Source organism: Branchiostoma belcheri, unplaced genomic scaffold (genome assembly GCF_001625305.1).
Source record: "Branchiostoma belcheri isolate BF01 breed outbred unplaced genomic scaffold, Haploidv18h27 scaffold52, whole genome shotgun sequence".
NCBI lineage: Eukaryota > Metazoa > Chordata > Leptocardii > Amphioxiformes > Branchiostomatidae > Branchiostoma > Branchiostoma belcheri.
Window position 1 is genome coordinate 219,031 of NW_017804154.1, and position 13,386 is coordinate 232,416.

At 39.1% G+C, this 13,386-nt stretch overlaps 1 protein-coding gene across 1 annotated transcript in view; it reads left to right on the plus strand.

Annotated features, from left to right (window-relative positions):
- LOC109480690 (vasoactive intestinal polypeptide receptor 1-like) overlaps positions 1 to 13,386 on the plus strand; it is a 29,616-nt gene that overhangs the window by 10,633 nt on the left and 5,597 nt on the right. The window contains exons 2-8 of the mRNA XM_019782922.1: positions 5,431 to 5,536; positions 7,159 to 7,275; positions 7,538 to 7,641; positions 8,209 to 8,303; positions 11,186 to 11,324; positions 12,499 to 12,652; positions 13,172 to 13,232. Coding sequence (XP_019638481.1) covers positions 5,431 to 5,536; positions 7,159 to 7,275; positions 7,538 to 7,641; positions 8,209 to 8,303; positions 11,186 to 11,324; positions 12,499 to 12,652; positions 13,172 to 13,232 — 776 coding nt within the window. The remainder of the gene's footprint in view (positions 1 to 5,430; positions 5,537 to 7,158; positions 7,276 to 7,537; positions 7,642 to 8,208; positions 8,304 to 11,185; positions 11,325 to 12,498; positions 12,653 to 13,171; positions 13,233 to 13,386) is intronic.

Genomic DNA, 13,386 nt, shown 5'->3' on the forward strand with positions numbered 1-13,386 from the left:
AACTAAAATGCACGTAGAGTTAATTACACCTCTATTGACTCTCTATTTATACGTTTATAATTCAACTCACGCAGTAAGTTTATTACTTTCACTCTGGAATTTTCTCTCGTAATAGTGAATAAATGCCTGGAATGACGCTGATAGTAATCCTGACCTACGTACACATCAAAGACCATTTCCCGCGGGGTAGAGCATATATATAACTACGCTACCGAAAGGATCAAAATCAGCCAGTGGCGTTGTTGTTTTATAGAGTTGGCTCATGCGGTGTTTTTGATGAAGCTTAAATGTCACATTGTATACTCCGTAATGTACTGGCCACACAAGTAACGCAGTCATTACTTACAAATTCCTAAGCTACCTAATCTTCATGGATACGAGAAGTCGGTGTATATAGTAGATATGTTTGTTAACCCTATCTAGACGGGGGGGGGGGTGCCCGCGCCAAATGTGATGTCAGATAGCTTCCGAACAACTGGCGCTTATAGGGTTAAAATAAAACTGAGCCTTTGTAATCACGACCTTCACAATGACTTTATTTGCCCTAAAGACCATTTGCGATTCAGGTATATCCATTATCATTCAGAATACCCGTCAAATTGCCATGATATATATTGTCAAGTAATATATACATGTATGACGGTTTTTTTGAGTTATAATGGTCATGATAATAAGAAGTTGAGGTACATAGTTAAACTCTTGTACCAAAATCACTGTTCTTACTTAGACAACAATAAATCCACGACCTCATTCTTTCACCAGATGATTTGGTGGTTTAAATCATCTTTATCATATACAAGACAACTGATACAGGGCAGCCTAGGACAGCCTTCCATCTCAGTACAGTATTGAAAGGATGGCGCAAATCAGATAGGACAAAAACAGTTCACTAGTGCATCGGACAGTTTACCTGATGACATCAAAAATTGCTGTTTTATGACAATTAACGTTTACAGGAAAACAATCCTGGAAACAACGCCTTCCCAAGTATGTGTGTTTCTTAGCACAGTATATAACATAAGATAGTAAAAGGTTGAACTTTATTCCAACACACAATTGTACAGGGATCAAATTTTCAGCGACCACTGTCGCCTTCATCAGGATAATTAATGACTAATGACTTCGTGATCTCGCGAGAAATACGGTTTACAATCACGTGACCTTATTCACATGAGATTTTACTGATACGTGACGTAAGCAATTGATCACTTAAGCAACCGTAATTCTCGCGAGATCACGTTGTGAAGTGATTGGTCATTAATTATCCTGATGAAGGCGACAGTGGTCGCTGAAAATTTGATCCGTGTACAATTGTGTGTTGGAATAACGTTCAAACTTTTGCTATGATTACTACCAACACAGATGAACTTTCATGATATAACATAAGATGTACGAGTTAGTGCTTCAACAGTCTACTTTTTAGATGTTTCACTTTACGGTCCGTGTGACTGATCGGATAGAGTGGCTTCAGATTCGCAGTGTTCTCCCCGTTAATCCACACTCGACCCCCAACTTTAGCTGACAACAAGCAGCTGTCGCCTAAGAAAGAATGAAAAATTTAAACAGCAGTCTAAAACGCAGCAATTTAATTACGGCAATAGTTTGGTGGCTGTTGAAACCGGATAGCCAAGGCCTTTCACTGATCAAGTCAGATCGCTCCTGTCACTATTCTTGTACGTCGTGCGAGGTGGTTCATACCTGTCGCCAATTTCTGTAACCTCCGTTACCGCTCAAGTAAGACGGCCGTGCAGTTTAGATAGAGCCACAAATAAGACACGAAATTGCCATTTTGATAACTTTTTGCAAATTTTATAGGTTTCTAAGAGAAGAAGAAAGGAGTGTTTGCTGTCATTTGTAGCCACCCTTGCTGAACAAAATGTTTTACAGTAATGACTGTAACATCCGTTACCGTTGTTTATTACCTTGCATGATAGTTACTTCACTAGGTATATAAAAGTTACCCAGTTTTTAAATGCCCGTACTTATGCTCTCTTTCTCCTTAAAGATGAAGCTAAAAACTATAGATCTTTTTAGAGAAAAAAGTCCGTAACGGAGGTTACACCTGCAGCGAAAAAGACATAATAAGGGATCAAATTTCATTTTCCTGTGCACCATAAACAAAATCATTGGAAATAAAGTGGAAAACATATGCATCGAAAGAAAGTAACCCTCAATGTCGTCATCAGACTCAAATGTTCTACCCTTCTTTGAGATTTTGCTTCCAAAGCCAACATAGCTTAGCTATTGCTTAGCTATCTTCATGTCTTCGATACGTATGTATGTCCCAGTGTATAATGTACTACAGAGGTACTTCCATAGATACTGACGTCCAAAATATGGCTTTTGAGGTGATGCCATGAATACAAGCTTTATAATACACACGGTTCATTTTAATGTTCCCGTGTTTTTGCTGCACAAAAAATTGCATTGTTTTAATACATCTTATTAAAGTCCCTAAATTTTCGGTAACTTCCTATGACAATTAAGCTGTCATTTTGTGGCAATCATTAATTGAGGTGTTTTCCTAAAAGATAAGGTAGGTTTGCCTGAAAAAACAGTTCATCGATTTTTCCACCCTAAAATCACCATTCTTAACATTTTGATGAGAATGAGCCTAATGGGTTTCGTCATTAATTATGCATATTAGATACCGATTTTTCTAACTGTAATCTACTAATGGTATCACTTTATCTACCTTACACACTCACTCATTCACAGAACGGAACAAAACAGAATCGAAAACTCTAGCAGATCGCTAATTTTAGTCACACCACCGACAAATACAGTAACAAACAAGAATTCGGAGATCTCATACCTCCATGAAATATTGTAGACTTTATGTAAATGATTTATTGTATCTGATTTATTATAATTACATTAGTTTATTTTACTTTAGTTTATTTTACTTGATGGTTTTCTACACTGAAATTACAATACTTTGTGTGTGAAACTTTGGCAATGTTTCATTTTAACATGTCCTCATTTATTATGCAAATGACATCTATATCAACATAATATATGCAAAGTGATGTTAAGCTTTAAGTAACCTACGCATGTCACAAGGTATAAAATTCCCATCATTGAACATTGATAAATCATAGACGTTTTACATTCATTATGCAAATTAGGTCATTATTTGCATAATTGATATCTGATGATGTTCCACCTGCCATAGATAACATGCATTACATGTATGAAAGTATTATTACGTAAAGCACTGTAATTACATAATTTCCTCATAACTTACATAATTATACAAATTTCATGATTTGCATTTTGAAATGTACATGTCTCTATTAGCTACCTACATACCAAAAATGATTAAGATATGTTGTTCCTTTCTGGACTGCAGTTCCAGAACAAGCTGCTACGGGGGCAAAACAAACACCACATATTCTAACACGAAAAGCTATCTGTCACAAAAAATCCAAGACCATAGCATGTTTAGGACAAAAGATACAAAAACCGGAAGTTCTGCTGCAGTACCAAGATCAGTCACCTGGAAGCCCATATTAAATCTTTGCCTTCCTATGACCTACCAACATACCAAATATCATCACAATCCATAAAGGCGTTATGAAGTTATGCTGACTAAAAATGTGCGGAAACACACACACACAGACAGACACACACTCACAGACACACCAAAACTAATACCTCCATTTTTAATGGAGGTAATAACAAAACAAAATTACAAATAAGAAATCAGCAAATGAATAGGATAACATGTAATAACGTATCAGTATAAGATTAAGTGATTTTTGTAGACATTTCTAATGTTAAGTCGGATATGAATCGCTTGGTGTGGACAATGAAGGTTTGAGTCAAGTTACAATATGCCGGTTCTTGAGTTGGTGTTCTGCTGCAGTGTCATAGGTAGTCCATAATTGAACCTGTTCTTTTCCCTCCGATACCTTCCCACTCACGTAAACGGCACCGAAGCCAAAACTTCCATGGTAAACGTAACTACTCTGCTTTCAAAACAATACTCGTGACTTTGCGTCCTACAACACGTAAAACATGTAAGGTTCATTGTGATATTCAAGGAATACAAATGTTCACTTACCGTTAGAACGCTCTGGTGATTGCTGATCTCATAATACCGGCTATGCATGTACGTGTGCGTCAGACTTGTACGGCGTCACACAGCCTGACTAAAAACCAACCTGCAGATAAACCTCTGGATAAGCCTTAAAATAACTGCAACACGCCAATGAAAAGCATTATTAGATTACATGGTATATTGCATGGCAGTATCCAAAACGTCTTGATTTGCTTTGGACTTAACTTTTGTAATGAAGTTAAGGATGTATGGTCTCGGGTGACGGGAACGAGAAAATTACTTTTAATCAGATAAAGTCACAAACCCATAGTTCCATCTATCACTGTAGAACTCTGCTCTAGTCGAGTATTATCTATCGGAAACGTCTTTGTAACGTTTTCAATATATTTAGACGCGAACATAGCCAAAAATAAACCCGAAGTGTAAAGTTGCATGTAATGTACATCTGTAAATATTTTCAAATCTCTAGTGTAATCTAGCGAGTTATGACAAAGATAAGTATCCGTGTAGAGTGAGAAACTGCAGATGGAATCAATTAGCAATAATAGAAAAGAAGAGCTTGGACCAGACAAGTTGAACTTTGAACACTTCGTTGACTTGATAATGCATAGTCCCATCCCATATAGGTGGAGGAAAGTGGAAGCTTCTCTTAGAAGTAAATAAGATCACAGCAAGTGATTTTTATGGATGCGCGCATTGATTTTCCCCTGATTTGGGAAATTTGGTGGTCAACAAGTCGAGTTCTGTCTCAAAAAGCCATATATGCTAAAAATCTACTTACTGTGGCTACTAATCGCAATGGTACGTTTTGTAGTTTAAACCTGCAACTTGACTACAGTAGAGCCAAATTATCAAGATAAAATAGAATCACGTGTTTTTCGTTTGTTTTTACTCGGCAGTAAATGACATTATTACCCTATCATAAGAAGAGCAAAGGTTTTCTCAAGTTGATTTTATAAGAAATATTTTACTTTAAGGCCGGTTATTGGCCTTTTTTAAATTTCAAATCAGACGGAGAAGGAAAACAATACTGAAGACTAATAATTACCAACATGTCCCTAATTTATTTACTAAAATTTCAACCAGTAAGTCTCTCCCAGTATTGTCACTGATGACATAGATATTGTACGTTACGTTGTAATCGACTGTAAATCATACCGACCTGTTTCAATGTCAGGGGAAGTATATAATAGATGATGGGATTATCACCACAAAAACAAAATGTGCAGATACACAATACCAGCTGTGTTATAGTACATCTGTATTTAATTGTTTGATATACACAATCGATTAGAAAGAGATGGGTGTGTTCAATTTCACCTATCAGGCATCCTTTGCTCTATTACAAACTATGTTTCTTCCCACAGATTGATAACACATCCCCAAAGATTGACCAATTAACGCTGGCGACACTGATCAAAGACCAGACAGATGCCTGTTTTAGAAGACTGAATGAAACGGTGCAGCCTAATAGTAAGTGTGATCATACAGTAATCAATGATTTTTGATTAACCCACAACGACGAAAGAACCGACCAGCGTCGGCGGTAAGTGGAACCAGGTAGACAAGTTTTTTGCCAAGCCTACCGTCCGTGCCCACCATGTCCCAACCATTTTAGAACTGTTTTACAACCGGAGCATTATTGCCCGTGAGTCCTAAAGGTTTCCAAAGCTACTCCCGACCACTGACAATCTCAACGTCTATGTCAGGCTGCTGATCTCTCTCCAGACTGACTTCCAACCTTTTGCCAACACTGTCAAGAATCGAAATGGACATGTCAAACAAATATAAAAGAGGGGTGTAGTTTATGATCCATACAGCCATGCATCTGTGCTGTAAACATTACCGTACGATCAATTGCATTGATTCGGGTTGATTTGGGGTCAAATACGGCTTTTTGGTTTTTCTATGTTTGTGTGCATGTCAAATGTGTGAAAGGCCTGGGCGACTGGATAACGTTTCTCTATTGTTCCCCTTGGTTGGAGAGAAAAGTTAGGAGTAAATCATCAGTAATTGCAGCGTCAATTATCCACCCATCCAAGGTCATCATTACTCAGCCACCATTACTTGTCCATGGCCACTAATTTACCAATCACGGCTGATTACCCATCCAAAGTCACAGTTACCTATACGTGGTCACCATTACCCACTCATTAGTACCCACACACTGCGACCATAACCATCCACGGCTGTCATTACCCACCCACGTTCACCATTACCCACCCACGGTCACCATTACCCACCCACGGTCACCATTACCCACCCACGGTCACCATTACCCACCCACGGCTACCATTACCCACCCACGGCTACCATTACCCACCCACGGCTACCATTACCCACCCACGGTCACCATTACCCACCCACAGCTACCATTACCCACCCACGGTCACCATTACCCACCCACAGCTACCATTACCCACCCACAGCTACCATTACCCACCCACGGTTATCGTTACCCATAAACGGCTACTATTACCCATCCATGGTCACCATTACTCGCCCACGGCTACCATTATATAACTAGACCTTACCTATCTAACCATTATTTAATTCGATCTTACCTTAGCACAATCTTTTATGCATGTATATGTACATCATTATTTGCAAAAATCAATATTGATGATTTTGAATAATCATTAGAATGTTATCCGTACGCTATACCGGTAGCAAATAGTGGGGATCCCCGGGAGAAGACGAAAGCAAAAAGGCTGACACCCAAACTAGCTGGTTACAGGATCAGCTCAAACAAAAGTCTGTTATGTCCTAGGCTGTAATGTGTGTTTCTCATCATTACTTTGTGGCTATCTTTGTATTTCATAAATTACTTTACAGATCTCATTTTTTTAAGAGAAGGAAAGAAAAAAATAGTGAGAGGAGAGGCAAGTGACAGATACTCTAGGAATTAGAGTATCTGTCCGGAATTTTAGTGTCGCGTGTTCATAATATTAATAGGAAGCACACTGTATACAGCATGTACACGGTGAACAGGAATCTGTAAGTTAAACGGTGGAACAAATGTAACCACCCCATGTTAAGTATAGCAGGAAGCTGCTCTTATATTAATGAGTAATTCGACGCTGTCTGCTCTTCAGTTACAGGATACTGTCATGGCGGACCTGACTATCTCGGTTCCTGTTGGCCCAATGCTGCACCTGGTCAAGTCGTGACGTTACCCTGTCCTCAGCACATCGCCTTCTTCAACCATTCCAGTATGCTCCACCAGTTTAGTGTACCTTTGAAATGAACACATTTTATTTCATACCAATCAAACTTGAAACTGATTATCCACTTACTCATTGAGCTAAGGAGAAAAGTCATGTCTTCTTCAATGTACCTTTAGAATTCTCATGGCATATGACTACATCATCTCTTATGTCCATTTATTGTCATCTTATCGAAATAATCACGAGCACAATTTTTGTATGAATAAGGTTTTAGAGGTATCATGATATATAACTTTGATGCTAACAGGAACTGTCCAACGTACCTGCGGGAACGGAACTTGGAACATGAACCGCCTTAACCTTACTGAAGACTACCCGAGTAGGTGCTACATCCACAAAGAGCCCGACATGGTATGGACATATACATTTTATTTCAAACTGTTCATTCCATAACAACGCTCGAAATGAATTGACTATTCAAACTTCTACAATTTATCCCAATTTCTCTAAAATTACAGACCAAGAAAAAACTATTATTCTCTTAACTTCCCAAAGCCCACACATTTTGGAAAATGTGGGACATTACGTCTTCCATGGTTTACAGAAGAGAAGTCAAACCCTTCAGACATAGTTTTAGACATAGTTCTAGTTCTAGACAGCTACCTTTATCATGTAGACTTTAGTTACTTTATACTCTATTTCATTGTTCTTTTATGTTTTGTAATTTGCAATTAGCCTCCGGGCAAGAATTTGCAATAAACTTTCATTCTTATTTCTCCACACTATACATTACCGACATGGTATCGTAACTTGGATGATTACTTCAGTAGTATATTTGTTTTTAAACGATTAATTGGAATGTACTTAGCTAAGCCATTATGGACCATCTTGTATCATTTTTCTTTTATCGGGTATGTCATTGACAGTGGTATGTCATATATTAAAAATCTAACGTATACCTTGCATGGTATGTGTCAGACGGACCTGTACACTGTGCAGATCATCTACACAGTTGGCTACTCCCTGTCCCTGGCGTCTCTCACTGTTGCTATGGGGATCATCATTAGATTCAGGTAAGCTACTCCAAAATACATTTAACCTGGTCAAAGTAAAGAACCTTTAACACAGCAACATTATCAAGAAAGTGATATAAAATTAGAATCATAAAAGTAAACGAAAACATTGTTCATGGTGAGAAACAAATATGGTTTTACAGAAGGGAACTTGCTCCGAGGAAAACAGTAAAAAATTGAAAGTAAAAATATGATAGGCAACAATGAATAGCTATGCAAATTACTTGAGATGCAACATTGCTGAGTCAGCCCATCTACTGATTCATGACCATTATGGACGAAGTGATGAAAAATATCGCCACTACAAGAGCAGACATTGAAAACGTCACGTGTCTGCCTGCCAGCGGAGTAGGTTTGTTTTATTCCAACATGTAATCACCAGACGTGGTGACGGCACACTCACGTTTTTTCAACTTATATTAATGCCGCCACCAACACAGGGGACAAATACATGATATGACAGGACAATACTTATTTTCACCTGAGCGAAGTGAGGAAAGTCGTGTAAAGTGCCTTTCCCAAGGGCAAGGGATCGGTGGCATGTCAGGACTCGAACCCGGGACTCTCAGTTCCGAGTCGCGCACTCTGCCGCTACGCCACACGACCCCACAACAGTCCAGTCCAGGAGTAGTTAACAGTCCAGGCCTGCAATTCGGCCCCAGAGTCAGACGACTCCTCTCTTAAAATGATCCTGAAAGTTCATTCTGGTATTTCGTGGGATGGAAATACCTACAGTTCATTAGTTTTCATATCTCATTATTATTTACGGTTCCAAAAGCACCAAGTCACTTCACATCACTTCTGATCTTAGGGTCAGACCATCATGGTGAATGTTTGTATTATGTGGGATTTGATAGCAACGGATCATGGCTCCGTGTGGCGTGATGGGTAGGGTGTTGGGCACAGAACCCAAAGGTGCCGGGTGTGAAGTCCCGAGCGTTACGGCCCTGGGAAAGGCACTTAACACGGCTTTTCTTATTGAGACTTAATTGCAAGGAAGCGACTCTAGAGAACAAAAGCCATAGATACAGTTACTTAAAAATAGGATATTTTCACCAAATTACAAATAAAACTTGAAGCAAATAAGTTAAATCCCAAATATGATGATAATGAAGTATAAAAGTCTGAGTAAATTTTCTCGTTGATTATGCACGTAAAAACATGATTATTACAAGTTTTACTACAAAGCACCACTAGAGCAAAATGCCCGACATTTATAAACACATACAATGAAGTTAATTGGGACTCGTTCGCGTAATTGGCTTTGAGACTTCAGAGACTTTGAGATATAATGTTTATCTAAGAAAGCCCAGAGGGCACAACACTAATGGATGTCCATTAGTGTTGTGCCCGAGGACATATCCCACCAGGTGTCATCTAAGGTACAAAACATGCATAAAGCCATGACATAACAAAAACACACAAGATGTCATGATAAGATAATTTTGTGTGCAAATGTAAAACAAATCTGTTTTAATTTCTTGGCTGTTGTCACTGTCAAATATCTATGAAAGGTAGTGCTAAATTCCGTTCATGTTGTTGATGTGCCCTTTCTTTCATGTTTTATGTCCTTTCTTTTATGTTTATGTTTTGCATTTATATGTTTTACGTTTGGCGTTTGGGGCAAGGGAATCAAAATCAGTGGGATTTACCATTCACCAGAAAAAACTGCAAGGTTCCTTTGTAAACAAGTTTTTGTTTACATAGAATAATATTTTTGTAGATTGTAGAGGTTAAGCTACCTTATATGTTGCCGTAATGTTTTGTCATGTCTTGTCAGTTGGGCAAGCCCTTTTGTAATAGCCACTGGTTAGTTTGGTTGCCCTGGCTGTGATGATGGTGATGAACAGCCAAACCAATAACTAAAAAAACTGCATATCCAACACTTATCCACCTGCGCCTGTTTACACCTGTGCCTTTATTAATCAATTAATATATCTCTTCACATGCACCTGTTCTTGTCATTGTATCTTTCTCCGTTCTAAGAAAACACCAGTGTATCCGGAACAACACAAAATTCACGTGTTCAAGTCATTATTCCTTTCTCCGTTCTCAGGAAACTCCACAGTATCCGGAACAAATTCCACATTCAAGTGTTCAAGTCAGTATCCGGAACAACATCTACCTACACCTGCTCATGTCCCTACATCTTTGTCTATTCTTGGGAAACACAACTGTATCTGTAATTACATCTACCCGTACCTGCTCATTTCCCTATAGATTTGTTCATTCTCAGGAACCACCACTGTATCCGGTACTACATCCACATTCAGGTGTTCAAGTGATTATTTCTTTCTCCATTCCCAGGAAACTCAACTGTACGTTTCCGGAACAACTTTGCCCTACACCTGCTCATGTCCCTAAAAGTTTGTCTGTTTTTAGAAAAACCTGCTTCATCTGTAACTACCTCTACCTACACCTGCTCATGTCCCTATATCTTTGTGCGTTGTTAGGAAACTCCACTGTATCCGGAACTATATCTACCTACACCTACTCATGTCCCTATATCTTTTTCCGTTGTCAGGAAACTCCACTGTATCCGGAACAACATCTACCTACACCTGCTCATGTCCCTATATCTTTGTGCGTTGTTAGGAAACTCCACTGTATCCGGAACTACATCTACCTACACCTGCTCATGTCCCTATATCTTTGTGCGTTGTCAGGAAACTCCACTGTATCCGGAACAACATCTACCTACACCTGCTCATGTCCCTATATCTTTTTTTCGTTGTCAGAAAACTCCACTGTATCCGGAACTACATCTACCTACACGTGCTCATGTCCCTATATCTTTGTTCGTTGTCAGGAAACTCCACTGTATCCGGAACAACATCTACCTACACCTGCTCAGGTCCCTATATCTTTTTTTTCGTTGTCAGGAAACTCCACTGTATCCGGAATTACATCCACCTGCACCTGTTTGTGTCCTTCATCCTCCGAGCGGTGTTTATCTTCATCAAAGACGCCGTGCTGTTCGGGGGGATCGGACAACAGACGTACAATGACTTTGAGGACAAGGTAGTCTTCTCATTCGCATGAAGTATATCTAGCAAATATGTTATAATTGTAATGTAAAATCTTGAAAACCTATTACAAATCATACTGTTTATTGTTTTAAATGTCGGTGGTTTTTATGTATCACGCTAACTAAAACAGGTAATAATAAGATAGACAGTTGTATTTATGACATTAAAATGCTTAACCCTATCTAGACTAGGCTTTTTGGGGGTTTCGTGGGACCGTGGAGGGGAAGGGGGAGGTGTGCTCATTCGCCCCCCTCCCCAGAACTTGTGTACGGTATATCGTATCACCACCAAATTACACATCGGGGATGGTGTGGTAAAAATAAATCCTAAAAACAACTTTGATATCGTTAAGACGTAATATGACATCATTATGACGTCATGATTTTATTGGCCCAAACCCTCTAGATAGGTTATTCTCTTAGAAATTGATGGTATTCAACAAAACCTTTACAAAAATTGTTTATGATAGAATATTAGGATCTACTGAGACTTATGTTGCCCCGGCGAAGTCATACAATGACATCATGCATATTCAAGGTTTCCGTCATCTTTGATCGTCAATCTTGAATTTTGAAAAACTTTTTCTCAAGATAATCCCTAAAATACATTAACAAACAACCAGACAAATTGACTAAAGACGTTCATATGAACCTTTTTTGTAAAAGAATCGAAGTAGTGATGAAATTTTAAAGAAAATTACCTGTATATATCTGATTTAATGTGGTCCGCCATCTTATATTTTGAAAAATGACGTTATCAAATAAGTATAAATTATGTATTTCAATGATAAAAATTACATAAACTTGCATTAGATGTTATTAATATTAGAAAGCATGTGTAGCTTGACATAAAACCCATAAAAGTCTTTTGTTGGAACGAAAATGACTGAATTTCGCAAGAATGCCTGCAATAAAACGGTTCCCAGAACAACACACAAAATACTAACTTATTAAATTGATAAGAAATTGTTGCGAATCCTATATTCTTAGGAAAAGTCACCAAGTTTGGTACTACTAGCGCAAGTCGTTCAGACGCTATCCGACATCAAAGATGGTGCGGGCACTCCCTCCCGGTCTAGACAGGGTTAAGATATATCATCTGTATGATTGGTTTAGCTATCATTAAGGTGACTGTGTGAATGTTTACGATAAAGTAATCTTTTACAGATTTGGTGCAAGATCGTTGTGACCTTGTACAACTACTTCATCGCTGCCAACTACTTCTGGCTGCTGGTGGAGGGACTCTTCCTGCACTCCCTCATCGCCGTAGGCTTCTTCTCCGAACGGAAGTACTTCCGGTGGTACATGGTGCTGGGATGGGGTAGGTACTTTCAGCAGACATGGATTGATTCTAATTGTTTTGGTACAACATAATGGGGGTAGGTACAACTGGTACATGGTACTGTAGACGGGTATGTACATCCGGTGCTAGGATGGAAGAGGTACGCATCATGGTGGTATGGGGTATCTGATATAGGTACTCGCGAAGGGATAGGTACTCCCGGTAATACATGGTACTCAGATGTGTTAGGTGTTTCCGTCGGGACATGGTACTAGGATGGTGACGTTTTCGTGGCGGTGGTACTAGTAGATTCCGTATTTTCTCCACTGACTCTTGACGTCATCACGCTTCCGAAAAAGTTAGCGCAGTACATCTGACGTAAGTCGACGAGATCGACTGGAAGTTCATGGTGATTTCCTTTCTTGTGTTCTATCAAAGCTTAAACTCTAACAACCAAGGAACTATGTAGATGCTTTCAAAAGTGCCAATACACGTGGCGAAGCAAACGATAACCTGATACATCTGCGTGGTCGTTAATTAAAATTCTGTTGTCTTCAGGTGCTCCGTGGCTGTTCATGATTCCATGGATCGCAGTACGAGTCACCCTGCAGGACACACGGTGGGCTGTCTGGATAAGTCAATTGTTTTCTGCACGATATCTGCCAGGGGGCGCTGCTTCTGTGTTTAACAAAAACACGATAATATCAACTAGATGTCTCAAGGGGTGAAATAATAAAGGGTTAATGCCCTGCCCCGATGGGTATATGGTGAGA